The 19,341-nt window shown below is 41.6% G+C and overlaps 4 protein-coding genes across 10 annotated transcripts; all 4 read left to right on the top strand.

Moving 5' to 3' along the window:
* Positions 1 to 43: 43 nt before the first annotated feature.
* On the top strand, positions 44 to 2,373 carry LOC116916521 (dipeptidase 1). Of its 2 annotated transcripts, XM_032921776.2 has the most exons (10): positions 44 to 427; positions 516 to 669; positions 734 to 866; positions 939 to 1,089; positions 1,168 to 1,237; positions 1,312 to 1,488; positions 1,553 to 1,713; positions 1,825 to 1,960; positions 2,065 to 2,179; positions 2,248 to 2,373. In XM_032921776.2, the coding sequence occupies exons 1-9, from the start codon at positions 174 to 176 to the stop codon at positions 2,161 to 2,163; spliced, it is 1,335 nt and encodes a 444-aa protein (XP_032777667.2). In that variant the 5' UTR covers positions 44 to 173; the 3' UTR covers positions 2,164 to 2,179; positions 2,248 to 2,373. The 2 variants fall into 2 exon arrangements, with proteins under 2 accessions (XP_032777667.2, XP_045024705.1); XM_045168770.1 differs by having other exon boundaries at positions 2,065 to 2,373.
* A 63-nt stretch (positions 2,374 to 2,436) lies between these two features.
* Positions 2,437 to 4,127, top strand: LOC116916520 (protein SHQ1 homolog). Of its 4 annotated transcripts, none has more exons than XM_032921775.2 (4): positions 2,438 to 2,592; positions 2,748 to 3,356; positions 3,445 to 3,729; positions 3,787 to 4,127. In XM_032921775.2, the coding sequence occupies exons 1-4, from the start codon at positions 2,521 to 2,523 to the stop codon at positions 4,045 to 4,047; spliced, it is 1,227 nt and encodes a 408-aa protein (XP_032777666.1). In that variant the 5' UTR covers positions 2,438 to 2,520; the 3' UTR covers positions 4,048 to 4,127. The 4 variants fall into 4 exon arrangements, with proteins under 4 accessions (XP_032777665.1, XP_032777666.1, XP_032777664.1 ...); XM_045168769.1 differs by having other exon boundaries at positions 2,443 to 2,592; positions 3,100 to 3,356; XM_032921774.2 differs by having other exon boundaries at positions 2,437 to 3,356; positions 3,827 to 4,127.
* Positions 4,128 to 4,562: 435 nt separating this feature from the next.
* Positions 4,563 to 10,475, top strand: LOC116916516 (UHRF1-binding protein 1-like). 2 transcript variants are annotated; one of them, XM_045168766.1, is made up of 18 exons: positions 4,563 to 4,777; positions 4,838 to 5,039; positions 5,104 to 5,295; positions 5,361 to 5,465; positions 5,534 to 5,657; positions 5,725 to 5,873; positions 5,938 to 6,297; positions 6,360 to 6,636; positions 6,770 to 6,811; positions 6,917 to 7,009; positions 7,112 to 7,320; positions 7,381 to 7,816; positions 7,883 to 8,118; positions 8,180 to 8,391; positions 8,458 to 8,669; positions 8,755 to 9,188; positions 9,259 to 9,733; positions 9,803 to 10,475. In XM_045168766.1, the coding sequence occupies exons 1-18, from the start codon at positions 4,734 to 4,736 to the stop codon at positions 9,910 to 9,912; spliced, it is 3,912 nt and encodes a 1,303-aa protein (XP_045024701.1). In that variant the 5' UTR covers positions 4,563 to 4,733; the 3' UTR covers positions 9,913 to 10,475. The 2 variants fall into 2 exon arrangements, with proteins under 2 accessions (XP_045024701.1, XP_045024702.1); XM_045168767.1 differs by lacking the exon at positions 6,770 to 6,811.
* A 1,871-nt stretch (positions 10,476 to 12,346) lies between these two features.
* Positions 12,347 to 17,998, top strand: LOC116916514. Of its 2 annotated transcripts, XM_032921767.2 has the most exons (7): positions 12,347 to 12,644; positions 12,726 to 12,901; positions 15,141 to 15,238; positions 15,329 to 15,444; positions 16,833 to 17,028; positions 17,164 to 17,300; positions 17,387 to 17,998. In XM_032921767.2, the coding sequence occupies exons 1-7, from the start codon at positions 12,578 to 12,580 to the stop codon at positions 17,521 to 17,523; spliced, it is 927 nt and encodes a 308-aa protein (XP_032777658.2). In that variant the 5' UTR covers positions 12,347 to 12,577; the 3' UTR covers positions 17,524 to 17,998. The 2 variants fall into 2 exon arrangements, with proteins under 2 accessions (XP_032777658.2, XP_032777657.2); XM_032921766.2 differs by having other exon boundaries at positions 12,347 to 12,901.
* Positions 17,999 to 19,341: the final 1,343 nt, after the last annotated feature.

Raw genomic sequence — 19,341 nt, 5'->3', positions numbered from 1 at the left:
TCTGTTCCAGATTTTCGTGATCTTGAACCTATTTTTAGCAGTCGCTTAAACTGTTTTGTTCGTCGCTTCTTTTCTATAGCCGACCATCCACGGTCGTTTTGAATCACTAGTCGTCCAGCTTTTCCCCTGGCAAGTTTGAATAAAAATTTAGGATTTCACTACAGAAAAAAGAAATGGCACAATCAAGCGTTATCGTGTGGATGATTGTGTTGGCGTTTATCTCTGCTGAAGTGTCTGCCTTCGCGAAGCTGATTGATAGACCTCTTGGTGAAAAGGTGGGAATAACATTGAACAAAATACCAGAATCATTGCACGACAGCGAAGCAAAAACTGTTGCTAACGAGCTTTCGGAAACTCAAGTCATTTCTGTAAACGACGAGTTGGCTATAGTTTCTCAACTCCTTGACCGTGTTCCTCTTATCGACGGGTACGTTATGCTTTTCAATTCACTCAGCAATTCGTGTTATTTTACCACAGTGATGAGTAAGGTACACTTTCTTCTTCATTTTTAACAGGCACAATGATTTACCGCACGTGATTCGATTACTGGCTGAAAGTCGATTGGCTAACTTCAATTTGACAGATCTTTCGGATAAAACACCTTGGAGTTCTGATCCCACATCACATACGGACATTGTCCGTCTCCGTAAAGGGAAAGTTGGCGCTCAGGTAGTATTGAAATGATGTCTCGTCATTTTTATATTGCAATAAAATTTGTATACTTTCGTCTTAGTTCTGGGTGGCCTACACCAACTGCAAAACTCAGCACAATGACTCCCCTCAAAAGGCCCTTGAGCAAATTGATCTCATCTACCGCTTCATCGACCTTTATTCGGACACTTTCCAACTTGCCACCACGGCGCAAGGTATGATTTAAGCGACTGGTAATGCAAAACTGTGTGCTCACACTATTCATTTTGTTTTATCATTCGACGCAGAGATTGAAGATGTATTTGGTACTGGCAAAATCGCCAGCCTAATTGGTGTTGAAGGTGGTCACGCTATGGGCAATTCGCTCAGTATTTTGCGTATCTTTTATCGACTCGGAGTGCGATACATGACCCTCACTCATTCTTGCCCTACCCCATGGTACTGATGAATGCTGTTGGTTAAAATTCAGCAGACCATCAGTTGAACATTTGAAGTTCATTTTGTTTGATTATGTAGGGCCGATAATTCTCAGCTAGACAATCCAGGTCAGGAACCTATTCACGACGGACTTAGCGGCTTTGGAGAAGTGAGTCCAAAATTTAAATGACACATATATTACCGGTACGTTTGAATCACTGTTTAACATTTTATGTTTTTTAGGTGGTCGTGCAAGAAATGAATCGTTTGGGAATGATGGTGGACATTTCGCATGTGTCAGTTGCGACGATGGAAGACGTGTTAAACGTGTCAAAAGCACCCGTGATTTTTAGCCATTCGGGAGCTTTTTCTGTCTGCAATCATACTCGAAACGTTCCCGACCATATCCTTCGTCGTCTGGTTGGTTTCAACCGACATCCATTTGGTTTGATTGAAATCAAATAAAATTCTACATCTTTATCAGGCGAACAATGGTGGCATAATCATGGTGGCTTTTTATAATGAATTCCTCTCGTGCGGAAAATCGGCCAATATCAAAGACGTCATTCGTCACATAGAACACATTCGTAACCTCATCGGCGCGGATCATATTGGACTAGGAGGTGACTTTAACGGAGTTGACAGGTTTGATTTTTACTGTTATCTAGAACATACTATAGTATATATATATTATTTTAAAGATAACACCAAAATGTTAAATATTTTTACATAATATCGCTAATAACGTATTTGAAGGGTTCCCACTGACCTAGACGATGTATCAAAATATCCCAACATCTTCGTCGAATTATTACGCCTTGGGTGGAGCGAAACGGATTTAGAAAAACTGGCTGGCACAAACATGCTACGTGTTATGCGTCGCGTTGAAGAGGTTTGTATTTTCTTCCGATTTCCTGTTTCTTGTTGTAAATGTACATTATTTTATTTCAATTTTTTTTACGTATTTTTTTTTTTTGTCTCTTCAATCTACCAAAGGTTAAGCAAGAACTTGCTTTTACGGAGCCCATTGAAGAATGGATTCCAATAGAAGACCTCCGACCTGAGCATAAATTATGCCTGACGGATTATGTTTAGTCGAGGAAGCTTATCAGTTAACAAATAAGTTTACTATTTATTTATACTAGAGCTCTTTTCCTCTGATTTATAACTGTCTCTTAGGAATATGGTCAAAGACACTTCTTTGAGAAAGGTTCGAATTCCTGCATTCGAAGCCAAGTTTAATTTTAAAAAGAGAAAATTATCTCATCTGATTTCTCGTTCAAATACAATTTCCGTACGAATGTATTTTTCATGAAAATTCGTTCACGATATGCACGTTAGATGTCGTTTTAATCGCTTCTATTGACATGCGTTCGTCGTGTGTGTCAGGTAGTTAGTGTTCGCCTGCTGTTCTCTTGAAAATGATTACTCCACGTTTCAAACTCAGCCAGGATGATAACTACCTTTTTGTCACTATTCACGCTCCGTTCTCTCGAGTATCAGACGCAGAAATCTATATGGACGGTACTGATTTTCGCTTTCATTCAAACCCTTATTATGTTCGCCTCAACTTGCCTGGAGAAATAATTGAAAATGATGAGGCCAAAGCACACTTTGATGCTGACACTAATGAGTTCAAAATTACGTGTCCTAAAGTAACAAAGGGAACTTATTTCCAGGGATTAGATATGCTCTCTAGTCTTCTCAAACCCAAGGGGAAGAGAGGGGTTGATAGCAAAGACATAGAAGTCCTTGGTGAAACCTGCACAGAAGATGACTCGGAATCAGATTTTGATTGGTTTGTGGAACAAAAAGTTGAAACAGAAACAGATCTACCTTCAAGTAGTTCAAGATATGGCTTTGGCTTGAAACACTCTGGGCTGTTTGCCACACTTGCTGAAGAACTGCACCAAGTTGTAGATGTGAAAAATCCTGACAACCAGTCAGTAGCAGAAAGGAGAACAGAAAGATTAGAACAAGAAAGAAGTGAATTTAATCCAGAGCATTACTTGGCTGATTTTTTCCAGACAGATATGATTGATCCACTGGTTCATTACCAACTGCCAAGTAGGGTTGGTGAAGAATGGACAGAAGCAGAGACCAATCTTTTAAAGAATTTCCCCAATAAAGATTTTCTACTGGATCATGACCAGTTGCAGTCAACATATCTGGGTTTGGTTGACATTTTACTAGCGTACTGTTACGACACAAGAATCACTATGTCTGATCCAACCGTCGAGTCAGCATGGGCCATCGCCAAGATCAGTGGAACTCTATCCTGGCTAGAGGTATTACCCGTTTTCTACATTATTCTTCGAAGGTGAACCTTGTTCGAAGACCTGTACTGATTTCTTTTTGTTTTTTGTTTTTTTTTAGAATTTCACGTCGATTCGTCAAGTTGTTGAATGTTTCTTGCGTAGAAGCCTTTGCTTTCCACTATTTCGCAGCTTCAAATTGTCACTGAAAGCAATTGAAGATGCTTGCTGCATTCTGAAAGAGGGTCGGACGTCTGTTTTGAGATGCTTCTTACAAATCTATCAGTTATTCAATAAAAGCGATCCCCGGTACCTTCTTAATCAACTATACATTCACGACTACTGCGTCTGGATCCAGAAATCGAATGACGAAACACTGGCTTCATTAAGTGAAAGTCTGAAATCGGTAATTATTCCAGTTCTTTACGTAACAATCGAGCTAGCTAACAGAATTTTTTCTTAGATGGAATTAACCAAAGAAGATGTTAATTTAAATCTCGTAGACTTGGAGCGGGCTGCAATCAACCTTATGTGCAACAGTGATGACTCGTCAGAAGAATCTGACCTTGAAGAACAAATGGCACAATTAACACTGAAAAAGAAACCCGTGTTAAGCGCAATCCCGACTGATCTACAAGTGGCAGCAGAAGCTGCTCGAATGATCTCATCGTCGGAATCGGATTTGGATTCAGATGATGTTTCTTCATCCGAAGAAAGTGACTAATTAAGCATCGTGCTTCCCCTGTTGGACATCCAATTGTTTAAATATTGTGTGAATAAATGGTGGAACTCCACAAAAAATAATGAACGTTAAATTTTGCTACACCCTGTTCTTAAGCCCTATCTTCGTTTTTCTTTGTAGTAAATGCGTATACGGAACGTCGGAAAGAATATGTTATCGCCAGCGGCCTAGCAGAGGAATGGAAGCCGGAACTATAAGCCACTAAAATGTTTCATATTCGTGTCAGCTCCGCCTTCTCTCTAAAGCCTACTTATCCGCCTACTGCCTGCAGATATTGATAGTAAATGTCATCTCTATTCTTATTTAAAAATTGTATTGGAAAAGCGTATATCGAACACAGGCATTGTTATGCTTATATCTCAATTAGCTGCTGGTACGATTTATCAAGAAAAGCAAAAGAATAAAAAAAAAATATTTGCAACATTTTTGAACTTATTCTTTTAAGAATCGATTCATAGTAGAAAAATAGCATGAAGAAAGGAACACGTCGTCTGTTGAGGGTTATCAGACGAAGTAACGGAGTCGACGAGAATAGTGTTACGTCCCGTACGGATCAAAAGAGCATTATTGACGTTCTTTATAAAAACCAGCTGTTCGAAAGAGTTTTGCGTTCATAGTGATGTAGGAAAACTTATGTAATTGCGTGCTGTTACTTTTAGAAACGAAGGATGACATCTTTATTGAAGAATCAGATTATTAAACATCTCTCTAAGTAAGATTCCATTTTTGACATTAAGTGTTATAAACATTACATACTATATTATGAGATCAGGTTTGTCAAGAATTTATCACCAGATAAAATAAATCTTAGCACCTTAAAAGGCGAGGGTGAACTCACTAATATTGAACTTGATGAGAAAGTATTAACAAGTTTATTGGAGCTACCAAGTTGGTTAACCTTGGATAGAGGGTGGTGCAATCGAGTTTCTATCCGAATCCCATGGACAAAACTGAAAAGTGTTCCAATATGCCTGGTAATTTTATAGAATCAATAGAGGTGCATTTCCTACGAATGTATTCATAAACATTTTCTTTTAGAGCTTGGATGAGGTCCATGTATCTATGGGAACCTGTTCGGAATTGCGTCAACCCTCTACTAACCTCAAGCCTCCAACCTATGCAACTGGTTGGAAGTATGGGTTTTCAGACAAAGTTATTGATGGTGTTACAGTGAGTGTCAATTCATTGGTGATCAACTTTAAAAGTCCTGCGTTCGAGGCTTCCTTACAGGTTTGCAGTCTTGTTAAGTATATTGTATTTCAGATACAGTTAGTGTAAATTTTTCTGGATTATAGTTTTCGCGCATTCTACTCGAGTCAGCATCCCCTACTTGGCAGCATGGTGATTTACGGTTTTCCCGGTTAAAGGATACAGATTCAGGCTTGATATTATTATTCAAGGTATAAGTCAAAAATTGTATACCAAAAATGTTATATTGCTTTTATTGCGACACCTTTCCTTATTTCAGGAGCTACAGTGGCAAACTCTTCGTCTGGAAGCACGATCCACCGCCGGTGACTTGTCTTTACCGCCACTTCGCCTAATAACTAATCAGTCAAAATGTCGGATTACGATAAAAAAGCGCCTTCTAGGTAAAGTCTAATAATGCCTACAAGTGCGTGCAAAACTCGCTTGGAATTAACCGTATGTGTTTGCTAGATTGCGCTGTCATTGGGTGCCGCCTCGTCCTGATCATGGATGAACTGCTTTGGGTCCTGACAGACGCACAGCTTAGCGCCGCTGTCCTTTTTCTTCAATCACTCTCGACTTTGATAGAACAGGACACTTTGGTTAATCAAAGATTTAAGGTATTTGTCAAATCTGTCCCTATTTCATCTGTATTTGAAACAGACGACAACCGAATTTTTGCAGGCTGCGCGCAAGTTGGAGACGCTCCCCGAGTATCACGCACAGCAACAACAGCAGCAGCAACATCGTTCGGGTGTGCCTGGTGGTACACAGAAATCTCCAAGCCCACTCAGTCGAGTGTTTGCTCGTTATGACGTTCTAGAAACCTCGTATCATTTTTTCTCGGAGAAGATCGATTTTCACTTTTGTGACGACCCTGGAGAGGGTAGAAGCAGCCATCCGGAGCTGAAAGATGGTGGAGCCCTTCAGGTCACATTGAGTCAGCTTCAGCTCGATTTCTATCCATATCACTGGGCGGCAGCTGAAGCTGGAAGCCACCGCAAACATTGGGTGGGTTACGAAGAAGGTCCTCTCTCTCGATGGGTACGTATCGTGAGTCATGGAAGTCAAGCATAGAATGTGCTAAAAGATATTTTCTTCCATAGGTCGAACAAGGAATCGCTCAGTTCACTAAGCAACTCCTTCACATGGATTCGCCCACTCACAACAAGTTGACCAGGAGTCTAGCCAGCGATGGACCTTCAACGGCAGCTCCACATGCTAGTCCAAAGATCACGCCCAACATCTCCCTGTTACATGGATCCATCCTCCATCGTCTAAGGCAACTCATGAGCACATGCTTAATCCTTAGACTTGGTGATTTCCTTGTCTACCGAGTGACGACTGCCAAGAGCCGTCAAACGCCAAAAGAATTTATTGTTGGTAAGTGATGATTCAGGTCTCTTGTTGCTTCGGCTGTGGGTTTCTTTTTTTTTTCTTGTGCTTTTGCCACTTGGCATATCGCCCGAGCCTGTCGTTGCATAATAAACGTAATGATGTGCTCGTAATTTGCTAGCTTACCATTTAGTTCAGGAAAAGAAGCGAAGGAAATTGACAGGTATGTTTCTCTTGATTTGTTTCGTCAGCATCCTATTGCTCTAGTTGTTCTCTCGGGAATCCTGCATAATTTATTTATCTTTATCTAATCAACATTTTCCTTTAGGTGATCGAGGCCGGTTTCCTCTTCCGGATAGTACGCCAATTATTCATATGGAACTTACACAGTTCTATTATCCAGGCGACGTGGAATTTCCTCGTAAGTTTCAGCAATATCAAATGATAACTTTGAAATATTACAAATCATCGTAATCGGTAGCTGTGATTTATGTTTAATAAAACATTTTCGGTCCTTTTGCAGTTCCTCAACCCAAGTGTTTCATCCAACTCAATCCGCTACAGCTTAACTTCGACGGATTGACGATACTGTGGTTACACGTATTTATCCGCGGGCTTGAAAAGACTTTGACTTCCCGTACGCCTTCACCAGGCGTACCGGATTCGTTAAACAAATCTGCACCAATGCCAGAACCACAACTCGAAATACGTTTGGAAGCTTTGATGCCAAGAGTAATGAAATCTAAAGCATATAATTATATTTGATTTTAATGGCACATTCTCGGACCGCAGATGATTTTTGAGTTACCGGGATGGGAACGTCCACGGTCCCTACAGCTACAAGTGTCAAGACTAGTGTGTTCCAACTACCGATCGATAGATAGTGGCTCGCAGGCAGATCTGGCAGCCTGTCTAGAGAAAATACAAGGCGGCTCGTCTGAGTGCCCTGGAGGTCTTTGCTTCGCCTCCACGTTCCCGGCGAAGGATAACGACTTATCACCAATTAGCGAGACACTGCTGAAGCACGTCATTCAAACACAGCCTAGTCAGATGTCCAGCGGATGGAAAAGAGATCTTCTCTGGTCGAAAGAAGTCTCGCAAGTATGGTTCATCCACCTTGATCCTTTTTGGGCTGATTTCTTTGCGGCTAGTGGCCAAATTTCAAAAACGAAACCTTTACCCTTCATCGGAACAGTGCCCGTAACGATTTGGATTCAACCTGACCCAGGTTTACTTTAATTGCAGTTTTTTCTCTCCCCAATTACGGGGGTATTTACATATTAATTTAACGCAGAAAGGATTTCTGGACTTGTGAATATCAGTAGTCTTTTGAGTGTGCAGCTCGATCGCGCTGAGTACGTGTTCCTCCTGCGCGTCATGGACAACTTGAAAGAAACAACAGCATTCTTGGATCACCAAGAAAAAAAATTCAGTACCGGGGATACATCTCAATCGGTGGTTCTCGGAGCAGTCGTTCCACAGGTTGACATATCCATCCTATTTCCACCTCAGGCTGCTTCAGCCCTGCAAGTATATTCGTTATGGCTTGTTGTTTGAAAGAATTTGTTCGAACATTGCATATTTGTTCCAGGCCTTAGATGATGGCGATTCTCCTATAGGGGACACAGAGTCAATATATCCTGACACGTCCAGCATGACGGACATAGCCAGCCTTGGTCGTCCTATGCATGGATTAAAGCTTCGTAACTCACATTCAGAGTATGTTGTTTCACCACCGACCAACATTGAAAATACTAATTATTTAACAGATGGCGTTACAATCGTCAAATCACAAAGTGATAGGTTTGTACTCGTGACGTTGATTGCTGTTGTTTCCATTCTTTGATTATACTCATTTTATCTACACAGTATGATTGAAATATCTGGAAGTAGCGATGCAATCGGAGGCCCTGAAGACTGCAAAGTAAGCGGACACGCTCCAGTAGTCTCACAAAGATCCGTGACATTTGCCGATCGCAAGCAACCGCCGCAGCAGTCTGGATTTAGTTCAATTTCGAGAGGCCTCCACAATTTCATGTCAAGCATGGATGCAGCCCTCAGACATTCTACTCACATACCAGGTATGATTTTGTAGTCGCTATTTTAAAACATTTTATTTTCGAACGACGTATTGTTTTAACTGATCGTTGTTTCTCATTCTGTCAGACGATGCAAGCGACTGCTATTCTATCCGAAGTGAAGGTAGTTCAGATAGCAGCGATAATTTCATGGTGTTGCAGGCCGAATATACCGAAAATCATCAGGACATTCTTGGCGTGTTCAAACCGAAAGAATCGCTAGGAGCTTCGTCCGAAATTGAAGTTTCTGCCGATCCGTTGTGTGACGCTGCAGCGGAAGATCTCGACGAAGTGGCTGTCGAAGTGTGCGAAGATACTCCAACCACTAGTGATCAATCTTCGGCCGCACCGACCATGGCTTCATTCGCATCACTTCGTAGTCGTGATGTTGCAATTGTGACAATCCACATAAACGATCTTGAGTTCATTCAACAGGCGATTGGGTCGACTTCATCCCTACGCTTGCAAGCTGGCCATCTGTCTTTCGACGAATGCACGGCCATGTCTCAAGAAGAATTCCAAGTATGCAAAAGTTATATTTCCTTTTGAAACATTATATCGAATTTCTCAGTAATTTTTTTTTATGGGATAGTCAAAGTTCGCCTCAAGAAGTCGGGGTTGGCGAGAAGTCCAAATTAGTACAGAACGACAATCCGCTACAAATGTGCATCCACTCCGAGTCCGAATGGAACAGAAAATGGATTTCTGTCCAGAACGCGTAGATCTGAGTGGCTCACTTAGAGAGGCCGTGGCGGCGGCAACCGAAGCGTGGATAGAAGCCAGTTTGACCCATTTGGGTTTGTCACTACAACTCAGCTCTGTCACCGGATTAACAGCCTTCGTCGAAGATGAGCTCGAGGCACCAGTCATTCCTCTCTTTATAAACTTGCGTGATGTCGAGTGTTCACTGATAGAAGATCGACCTCCCATACGCGTCGGGGGACCGCCACCAGTTCCTGCTCCTCCAATGGTCGTCCGCATTAAACATTTGCTCGTCCAGAGGAACCATTGTGGTGTCATCTCTGTAGGCGTCAACGAATCTAATCCCAACAGCCTTATTTCCCGCGGTAATTCTCTGCTTCGCATAGTCAATTTTTTAAATGATAATTGACGGATATCTTTCTTTTCGGCGACAGGTGATTCCTCTAACCGGGACTTGAGAGAAGCTGCGCTCCGTTCGAGAATCGAGGAACTCGAACGGGAAAACGCCTCGTTAAACCAACGCCTCAGCAATAAAATAAATTGAAATCTAGTCAATCCATTATTATCACCTTGCCTTCCTTATTATCATTTTTTGTTTCTTCCCTTCCATCCACCTTCTGTGGTTTTTTGGGCTATTCGTTAAGTTACATCGATTAACGCATGCTAATCGGAAACGTATCAAGTTTTTCTTCGTCGTGCGGTGATGCCTGTGTGACTTTTCCACCATCAATTCACGAGAAATGTTCTTTGTTCTCCAAAATTTTTGCCCTTTAATGGCGTACATGGTTGTTGCACGTTTGCGCGGTGTGTTCTGGTCCATCAGTTATCCCTGTTAGATTCGGTGTTCATAATCGTTTCCCTTGTCATGTTTGGGATATGTCTGTGTTTCATTCTTCATTTTCATTTTTTGTCTTTTTGCTATTGTTTCGTTTCGTTATCCTTTTTGGTCCGCTCCTACGAACGCCGATCGGCCTTAACAATCATTTGCGTAAGCCGTCCGTGTTGATTATGACATTCCCGCCGTCGGACGCTTTGGCGAGTGTTACCGATCGATAGAAGGACTCTAAAGGGAGTTTTATGAAATCAATAAATATTATTCGACTCATGGTCACATTGGTTTCTCTCACATTTTTAATTAAAAACTTCAGAAATGTTTATGGCGATAGTGTGCGGTGGTAACGGCAATCCGCGTTGAAGTTTTCTACTTATTCCAGCACGAGTTACAATATGGATAAGGCAGGGTTGACGTTCAACTCTGCGGAGCCACTTTGCGCCCCATGTGCTGTGCAGCGGCGAGTGCCTCAATAAAAGTGTCACTAGTGACTTCACAGTCATCAATCATGCTGGGTTTTTCCCCCCCTCAAGTTACTTGGAAATCTCAATTTGGATTGACATGGGGTTTTGAATTCCGACTATCAACAAAAAGTTTTGGTACGTTGCGTTCAGCAATTTTTGTCTTCTCGTCATTCGTCCATGCCGCCCTTCTGATATTAGCACCGTAAAGTGTCACAACGATTGGCGTTCAACAATCTTGTGCGATATTTCCGACACAGCATCCCAGTTCACGCAGCACCAGCTGCTGGATATTCAGGATTAAGAAGAACTTTTTTTTGCCACGCTTTTATTTTTCTACGCGGTAATAGCAACGTCTGATTGCTTGTTCAAAAATGGTGGGGCCGTTTGTACTCTATGCAATCGATGCGCCCAGAAAAAAATAGCTTGTTAGTTAAAAGTGATTCCGGTGAAATCAGCCATTAGTCGAGGAAAAGGGTGTGGTAAGAGTAGCAAAGAATTTGCGGACACTGCACTTTTGAATCCAAAATAACGAGATTTGTTGTACACCAACGATGTTGTTCTAGGCCTGGGGGCGACGTCGGTGCGCGTGACCTGATATTGTTTGCTGTCGGTGGAAACACGTGCCGTACGCATCGTTTTGTACTTTCTCTATCTTTTTGTTTATCATCTTATTCATTGTTTGTCTTCCTTTTATTTTTTCCTTTTTTGTTTTTTTCATAGAAATGCTATGTAGGTACTCCATTGTCAGACAGCGCCATTCCATCGGGAAATCGAGTTGTTTATTTATCCACATCCGCCAAAAAGAATTATTTTATTTGACGAGCTTCGAGTGTGGTTTGATTCCCACGGTTCATCTTTCAGGCAAACGCGACGTCCAGCTGGACGAAGCTATATTCGAATAGACGAACCGTGTCCACCGGTCACGAGATATAAAGAAATAGTCTTTTGAAGTTTTGTTTCAAAACCAAGAAAACCTGACGACTCGTCAACGAACTCGCACGATCGACGTTGCTACTCATCATATTTTCCATTTGAAACACGCCTGGAAATCCCCCGACGCTGGCGCAAAGACCAACATTTTTTTATATTGTTGTGTGTTACTTTTATACCACTAGTGGATGTTTACTTCACTGGCAGCCTGTAACTCAATCTCGTGCGATATGCATCAAGGTTGTTGCTGTCTGTGGCACGCGCATTACATGATTCCATACACTCCTCCTACAGAATTATCTGCTTTACACATCCGTGTTCTTGTGATTGATCTCGTTATATCTTTTATAGCACCGTTTCATCAGTTTGACCACGTTCAACAAGGTCAAGAGAAGCCACCAAGCTAAATGGCATCATTTTGATCGATACACGTCCATTTGGATTAAGCACCAACCTATTTCTTTTGTTAGATTCAGTCGCAATCACGGCGTTGAATAAAAGACTTAGCTTACGAGAATGAGGAAAGAGGCCTCATAACAACAAGGGAATCGCTGGTTTTCATATACACAAATAAATAAAAAGGGAGGGAAGAAAAGACTAGTACTTTACAGATGTGCGGACGAGTTTTGCGGGAAGTTGGTTAGGTCCCAATGGCGCTGTGATCTCTCTAGGGGAGGCAGAGACGGAACGAAAAGGAAAGTGGGAGAAGTGGGATGATGGGCCCAGAACCGCCCGTCTCCCTCTCCACTTGTTCTCCTGCCACCAACAGCGACAGTGTCCGACTGTTTTCAGTTGCCTACCAAACTCGTTCGGGAAAGGTTGTGAGTTTCTCCTCGCTCTTCCCGTCCGTACTAGAACGGCGCTTCTCTTTTCTCTCCGGTCCGACCCATTCATCTCTTTCCTTTCAAAAATTTTTACGACCTACTCGTCCTTCAATAGAACGTCCTCCATGCCTCCTTAATTCTTCTGGAGCGGTCGGCATTATGAGGAGGGGACTGTTTCTGGGCGGCCAACTCGTCATCTACTCTCTGCTGATTGTCGCCAACGAGAGTAAAAGAATCGAAATACAAGAAACAAATCAAGACGACCGTCTCCGTCTCCGCAAACATAGTTGTGTCTCATCTCGTGCAGGTCATCTGGGAGCTCTGCCTGGACTGTTCGTCGACCAGGATGGCATTGACGGCTGTAATCATGACCACGGACCGGCACCTTCGTTCAGTGCTCCGGAGAATGGATCGACCGTGAAAGGCCATCACGGCGCTCCCGCTCAACTACACTGCACCGTTCAAGAGCTCCATCACCGAGCTGTGAGTTTTCTAACTTTTTTTTGGTTTTTTTGTTTTTGTTTTTTTTTGCTATTGTTGTTGATCTAGTTTTGTTTCAAAGTAAAATTTCGGCGTCCTGCTATGCTTGCCTCGTGCATCGTGATTGGGCAAGTCAGCCGCTGTCAAGGGACCGGTGGTTAGGTTTACTGCCACAGAGTTGCATTGCAGATTGAGGGCAAACAATCGATTAAAGCAGCCATCAAAGCATGAAGAGTTAAATGTGCGCGACGACGATCCGCTCTAGGAAACCACCCCAATGTCGAATGCCGGTTGTGAAATGAAGCGAAATGGAATAATATCGAATGTGAGGCAGAAGAGACGTTGCAGCTGCCAATCGAAGCAATCGATTTAGTTCTGTAGTACGCCCGTCAAGCTATTTTTTGAAATTGAAAGACACCAGTCGACAATCCAATTGAATGAGTAACGTAACTGTCGACATGCTCCGCTATTCTTTGATGCAGAAGTTCCACTCACCACCGTGGAAGAGTGACAGAACAAAGGCTGTTGGTCTGCGCACAAAAAGCACAAAGCTAAGCATAAAAATCTGTAAGTCTATAAGAAATGTTTTAGTAGATAAAAAAAGGCAGTCGCCATCTTTGCGAGGAAATTGTTTAATTATCTTATTAATTCCCTTCCACTGCAAAGAAGACTGGCCAGATCAACGGGTGGCTTAAGATCTACAGGATCGTAAGCTTAATCATTGAATTATATTTAGATTCACAATACCGGTTGATAGAATAGCTTTCAAAACAAAGTCACGTTAATGAACGCAACGTCAGTCCTGTTTTCTCTGTGATGCGAGTTTTCATTTGGAGAGCATCAACACAACATAGTTAGATATAAAGGGCAAACGCCATCTCTCTTACACGATTTGCTTGTGCTAATGTAGCTCCTTTGTTTGTCGAATACGCACGAAGCGAGTGTGTTTTTCAAAAAGAGAAACAAAGAATCGACTCTTTACAGATCTAGGTTGGAAAATAGTTAGACATTATTCAGCGCTTTTTATTTCGTTAAATGAAGATGGATTAAATAAGCTCATGAATCATGATAAAGGTCCGAGAGACGAACTAAAAAAAGGCCTTTGTTGCCGCACGAGCTGTTGGAGCTTCTGTTAGGCGAAAGAGGGTGAAACGGCAATCAAACGCATTCTACGCATCTTAGTTTTCTTTTAATTTTTCTTATTTCCTCGTTACGTTTTTTTTTTATCATCTACTTCTACAAGCTGGCCAAATATTTATGAGCTATGTTATCGACGGAAACGGGCACACAACGACCAGTGCTTCGTTTTTGCTGCAATGCATTGGAGCACTAAGCTGCAGCGTTTAGGGCATTCCCTTCGGCTATCAGGCGAATTAAAGAAGACTAAAGACTAAATATACAGTATACATTCATATAAAAGGAGGATAAAGATGTTGTTTGCCCGTCCATGTTACGGCTCTCATCATGCAGGAATGAGTACTCGACCAAAAATATATAAACAAGCCGACCAAGAAACAAAAAAAAAAAAGGGGGCAAATGGGAAACGACGATAGAGGTAGTGGAGTAGAAGAGTGTCCATATAACCACAGCCTTTTGTCGTTTATGGGCAAGGCCGCAAAAATGCCTTTAGTTGCCCAGCAACTGCGGTATACTGGCGACAATGCTCCTTTATGAAGATGCATGATGGCGGTTTTTTTTTTCTTCTTTTTTGTGGTTTCTCACGCTTTTTTTCCCGCTGCCTATCCCGTTCATTCTTCTTCAAGACATTATGGTTTCGTCTCGAGCCTGGACTTGAATCTCTGAGACCTCGCTATTTGACGCAGCCTTCGTGTGATGTATGTAATGTAGCGACGGCCGTAGAGCTTCGGATGACGTCCTCCACTGAATTCAATCACTTTGGTGATATATTGCACATTATATACTTCGGCCTCTTTTCCTTTTAATCAAAGGCGAAGCTCAGCTCTTTAGGTTCTGCGGTGCTATGTGTCGTACGTTCTTTTTAACATCTTTTCTCTGCAAGAGATCATTCCAAAAACTCGTTGAGCATTAGATTAGAAGTTTTAGTAGAGAGATGGTTATTCACGGTAAGTCCCGCGTATAGATCCGAAATTAGCAAACCAATTCTTGCATTTCCGACCAGACTATAAACTTTGTCTTCTATTTCAGTATAAACTTAAATGAAAAAATGTTATTTTAAAATGTGTAACCTATCAATTATTGCATCTTTCTTTTTTTATGACAGGTGTCTTGGATGAAAAAAACGGAAGACAATTTGCAATTGTTGACGGTGGGCGAATCCAGTCACACGGCCGACCCTCGGATCAGCCCCGATTTTACCTAGTACAGCAGGCATCTTTTTTTTTCAATTATTGCCATTATTTCTAATGATTTTTCGTAAGAATTGTCCAATAATAAACGAAATTGTTACAGTCCACATTTATGGCAGCTCAAGTTCAATCCAGCGATGATCAACGACTCCGGTACATACCTCTGCCACATTTCTACCGACCCACCACTCATTCGTCACATTCGTCTTGAGATTTCAGGTAATATTTTATTCATGCTCAAGTTACAAAGCTTCTCATAGTTCCATTGCAAATAGCCTGTCAAAAAAAACGCGTAACATAATTTTCTTATCAGAAATATCCTGTTTTTCTGGCTGAAGTTTTCCCTTGTCGTTCATTTTGTGCATCACAAATCTAATTCCCGAAATTTGTAATAAATCCACGTTCATGGGTCAACTTCAGTCTTTAATAAAAACTACTGTCGAGTATGTTATCACTAGTTTTAGGTGTGAGATTGCCATTGGAGTGTACTAGTAACAGTTCTAATATTAAAATATAAAAGGACAACTTTGAATTTTAATAAATCAAAAACTAAAAGTCCCACAAAAATGTTTTTTATCGAAATCGTGTATATTTATCTATACAGTATTTAAATATATATCTAGGTTTTTTAAAAACAAAAAGAAATGGGCGAAAAAACCAGGCTTATATTTTTTAAAGTTTAAAATTTTTAACTTGGAATTCAATGAAACCTAACATATTATGACCAAATTCGAATGCTGATTCCGAATAAAATATTAGTTTTCCTCTTAATCACATAGTTTTTGAATAAAGCAAAATCCTTTTGTCATCGATTTTTCATGAGTAGAGTGTATTACCTGGAAGGTTTTCTGACCAGTGACAAAATACTTCACGATATGACATCACACAATAAAGACCCAAATGCCTCCAGTAAAGAAAGGATAAAATTAATTTAAATATCGCTAAAGAGATACTATCAATTTAGATGAAGAATTGGAATGATTCTTGAAATCCGACTAGTTCTGCGGACCGGATGTAAAGTGAGCTCCGTAATTTATCGCGGTCACTCTTGGTCGGTTATCGACGGACGATGCGATCCGCAAACGAACGCCGGCTTTTTGGATGCCCCCCATACGTCTTGGTCGTAGCGTTGGCCGTGATCGATCGTCTTCCAGTTCGGAAGATCGGCCACGATGACTTAAGACGACGCATCGGTTTTTACGGGTGTTCCACCATTTGTCACGTTCTAAGGCATAAAATAAATAGCGGATACGCACCAACCGCTTCCTTGCTCTGTGCACAAAGCAGACGAGCTGGAGCCATCGCTGTATAGGTTACGTGGGAACTAGCCATAGATCCGGCAGTGGGTCTTCTCCCATCCATTTAGAATATGAATGATGTACCGTAACTCTGTAAGAGACCGACATGAAAAATGGGCACAGCACCCTTATCCTCTAGTATACATCCGCATATTCCTATTTTGAACTCACGTTCACGTCAATTCGGTTAGCTCATGTTTTTGTGCGTTGGTTGTGAATAGAACATGTTTTCTCACTTGTCGCTGTTACGGGTTGATCCGAGGAAATCATATGTATTGAATAATGTGAACAGAAGTGTGTGTCAGTCAGTTCCAGAACCGATCGTCGAGATCGTCGACAGTTTGACGGACGCAGCGCTATCGTCGGACCGGGTCCTCTACTACCGCATCGGCTCCAGCCTCGAACTGCGCTGCCGTGTCAAACGCTATTGGATCAAACCGACGCGCTTCCATTGGCTCAAGTCAGGCAATCCAGTGTCCGATGAACTGTGGCGTGGTGGAATCAGGTCTGCATTTTTCACCATCATTCTACATGTTTCCTGGCCGTCAGGTCACATCCGGACCAAAGACGATGATGATGATTTATCGAACATTCAAAATGCTTGTTGTGTTTTTTTATTTTTAAATTAATGGTGCGATAGTATCTACACGGAAATCACCAAACCTGGCCAGCTGGAAAACAAGCTTAGCATTGCCAACGCAACGATCAACGACGGCGGGAATTACACTTGCAGCCTAGATTCGTTTTCCGTCAGTATCGTCGTTCATTTTCTTAAAGGTAATTTAGTCGATCTGATTTTAATGGGCGTTGCTTCAAATTCCTACATTTAAAAACTTCTTTTTTTTTTATGGGTTGGGAAACAGAAGAGAAACAAGCTGCTTCACAGCACGCATCAAACGGTGGCCATTCATCAGTAATGGAAAACGCTTTCCATCAAGGAATGGCTTGTCATTTGATCCTCTCGTTTCTACTCCAAGTCGGCATCTCTCATCGCCATTAATTCCGTGCCATTGAGCCATGAATCGTTCGATTGAATATTACTGCGATTGATTCCTAGCCTCTCTTTCCCACTCTACAAATCAAACGTGTGCAGTTTGTCGTCAGCATTCAGATCTCATGGAAGGTCCATTTCATTTCATACGCTGAACTTCCAATCGACTAGAGAAACAAATATTTTTAAATCCATTTCCAAAATCGATTTTATGTTCCATACTTGTGGTTACTACGACAAACGAATTTAAGAAAAAACCAAAAAACCAACTGAAAAATTATTTTGTAACTTTATAACGTTTTCCATAGTTTTCACAATCGGCCACTGCTGATGTAAACATTATTGGATTGCAGTTTCATTTTACAAACATCTATATCCAGGGTCAAACACGTTGGTTGCGCCGAGTTGCTTTTTCGCATGTTTTGCATCGCTTTTCTTATAACGTGTAAAACTCGGCCAAATAAACCATCTCCTCGAACGAAAACTGAATCGCGCATCGCCTAACCGCTTCGACAACATAAAGGATTTGAGGAGTGATAAGAAAATAGTGCATTAGAAACACAATCCACCGAGTATAGGGTGATAGCATGTCTGAGCAGTACATTATACATTTGGGAAATGTTCAGCAATTCAGATTTTGCAATTCGATACACGTTGTCTGTACGGATCTTATTTAAAGCTTTTGATGCCCCATACATCAGAGACGTGTTGAGTTAAAAATAGTTTTCCACTTTCCCTCCTTTCTTCGTTGACAAATAGCATACTAACATCATCTCCTGGTGATCGATTTTTCCAGAAACTTGTTCTTTCCCCCCCTCAATCAGTCACCAAAAGGAATCAGCTTTAGAGCACAATATGACAAGACATCAATGTTAACTCACAATTCAGTGGAATGCCGTTCGGTATTCGTTGTTCGTTTATCCGTGCTCATCTGGACAAATAAGCGATCAGGTCAAGGAATTGTGAAGACGCTTTCAGCGGAAGTCGTCGGGACGTAAGCAAAATTTAAGCCCAACTTGTAAGCGCTATTCGGAATGCAGGCAGCATTTCCAACACATAATACACTCTCGATGGGCTTAGAAACTTTGACAACGAAGCCGGCGGGGGAAAAAAAAAAAGGGAAGAACTTGTTCTGATCTGGTCGGCAAAGAATCGTATCGCCAAGCAAAAGGAATTTGCAATACATTCACTCGGTTCAACCAGCTCTATCCAATTACTTGCAAGGAATCGATTTGCTGGTTTTCCCGTCGAACTTTCCTTGAGAAATGGGCCACTCTTATTTTTCAATTTTGAGTTTTCATCGGGTTATTAAATCAAAGTCAATCGACTACTGAAGCGTGGCAATAAAAAAAGCTACCTTTTGTTCGTGATTGCACCGATCGGTTGTACCGTGCTCTTTCTTGCGTGTTACTAAATGGTTGCGATCACGCAGAATCTTGGCAGCTGCAAGAACGACCCGAGCGACGATAGGGTCTTTTTTTCTCAACCACGTAATGAGTCAAACGAAAAGGAAACAAAAACTAGACAAAATTCTTCAGCGGCAGAGTCACGTTCGTCTGTGTTTCATCATTTTGAACCACTTGGTTTCAAGGTGTTTACCTCGGTGCATATACTGCTCTCCTGTTCACGAGTTCCACTCGTGTCTTTGATGAGAGTCAGTTGAATCAGAGCTTCATCGAAAGCCAGGAAATGTCAAACATCCGTGCAAGCACATACATGATGATTACTGGTCATGAAAGATATGTACTCTCTCGTCAAATTAAAACTTCCAAGATCGTTACTTGAGAAGTGTTATATAGGGATGGCATGGATTGGATAACCTGCGTA

This window comes from Daphnia magna, linkage group LG2 (genome assembly GCF_020631705.1).
Source record: "Daphnia magna isolate NIES linkage group LG2, ASM2063170v1.1, whole genome shotgun sequence".
NCBI classification, from domain to species: domain Eukaryota; kingdom Metazoa; phylum Arthropoda; class Branchiopoda; order Diplostraca; family Daphniidae; genus Daphnia; species Daphnia magna.
This window is presented reverse-complemented; position numbering and strand designations above follow the sequence as displayed.

Excerpts from the sequence above, each read along its gene's own strand:
- LOC116916520 (XM_032921773.2), top strand. The coding sequence starts at position 2,490 with ATGATTACTCCACGTTTCAAACTCAGCCAGGATGATAACTACCTTTTT. Across the intron at positions 3,357-3,444 it reads GAACTCTATCCTGGCTAGAG|AATTTCACGTCGATTCGTCA; the intron begins GTATTACCCGTT and ends GTTTTTTTTTAG. Across the intron at positions 3,730-3,786 it reads TAAGTGAAAGTCTGAAATCG|ATGGAATTAACCAAAGAAGA; the intron begins GTAATTATTCCA and ends ATTTTTTCTTAG.
- LOC116916521 (XM_032921776.2), top strand. The coding sequence starts at position 174 with ATGGCACAATCAAGCGTTATCGTGTGGATGATTGTGTTGGCGTTTATC. Across the intron at positions 428-515 it reads CGTGTTCCTCTTATCGACGG|GCACAATGATTTACCGCACG; the intron begins GTACGTTATGCT and ends CATTTTTAACAG. Across the intron at positions 1,489-1,552 it reads ACCATATCCTTCGTCGTCTG|GCGAACAATGGTGGCATAAT; the intron begins GTTGGTTTCAAC and ends CATCTTTATCAG.
- LOC116916514 (XM_032921766.2), top strand. The coding sequence starts at position 12,578 with ATGAGGAGGGGACTGTTTCTGGGCGGCCAACTCGTCATCTACTCTCTG. Across the intron at positions 15,239-15,328 it reads ATCAGCCCCGATTTTACCTA|TCCACATTTATGGCAGCTCA; the intron begins GTACAGCAGGCA and ends AAATTGTTACAG. Across the intron at positions 15,445-16,832 it reads CATTCGTCTTGAGATTTCAG|TTCCAGAACCGATCGTCGAG; the intron begins GTAATATTTTAT and ends TGTGTCAGTCAG.
- LOC116916516 (XM_045168766.1), top strand. The coding sequence starts at position 4,734 with ATGACATCTTTATTGAAGAATCAGATTATTAAACATCTCTCTAA. Across the intron at positions 6,298-6,359 it reads AAGGTCCTCTCTCTCGATGG|GTCGAACAAGGAATCGCTCA; the intron begins GTACGTATCGTG and ends TTTCTTCCATAG. Across the intron at positions 7,010-7,111 it reads AGGCGACGTGGAATTTCCTC|TTCCTCAACCCAAGTGTTTC; the intron begins GTAAGTTTCAGC and ends GTCCTTTTGCAG.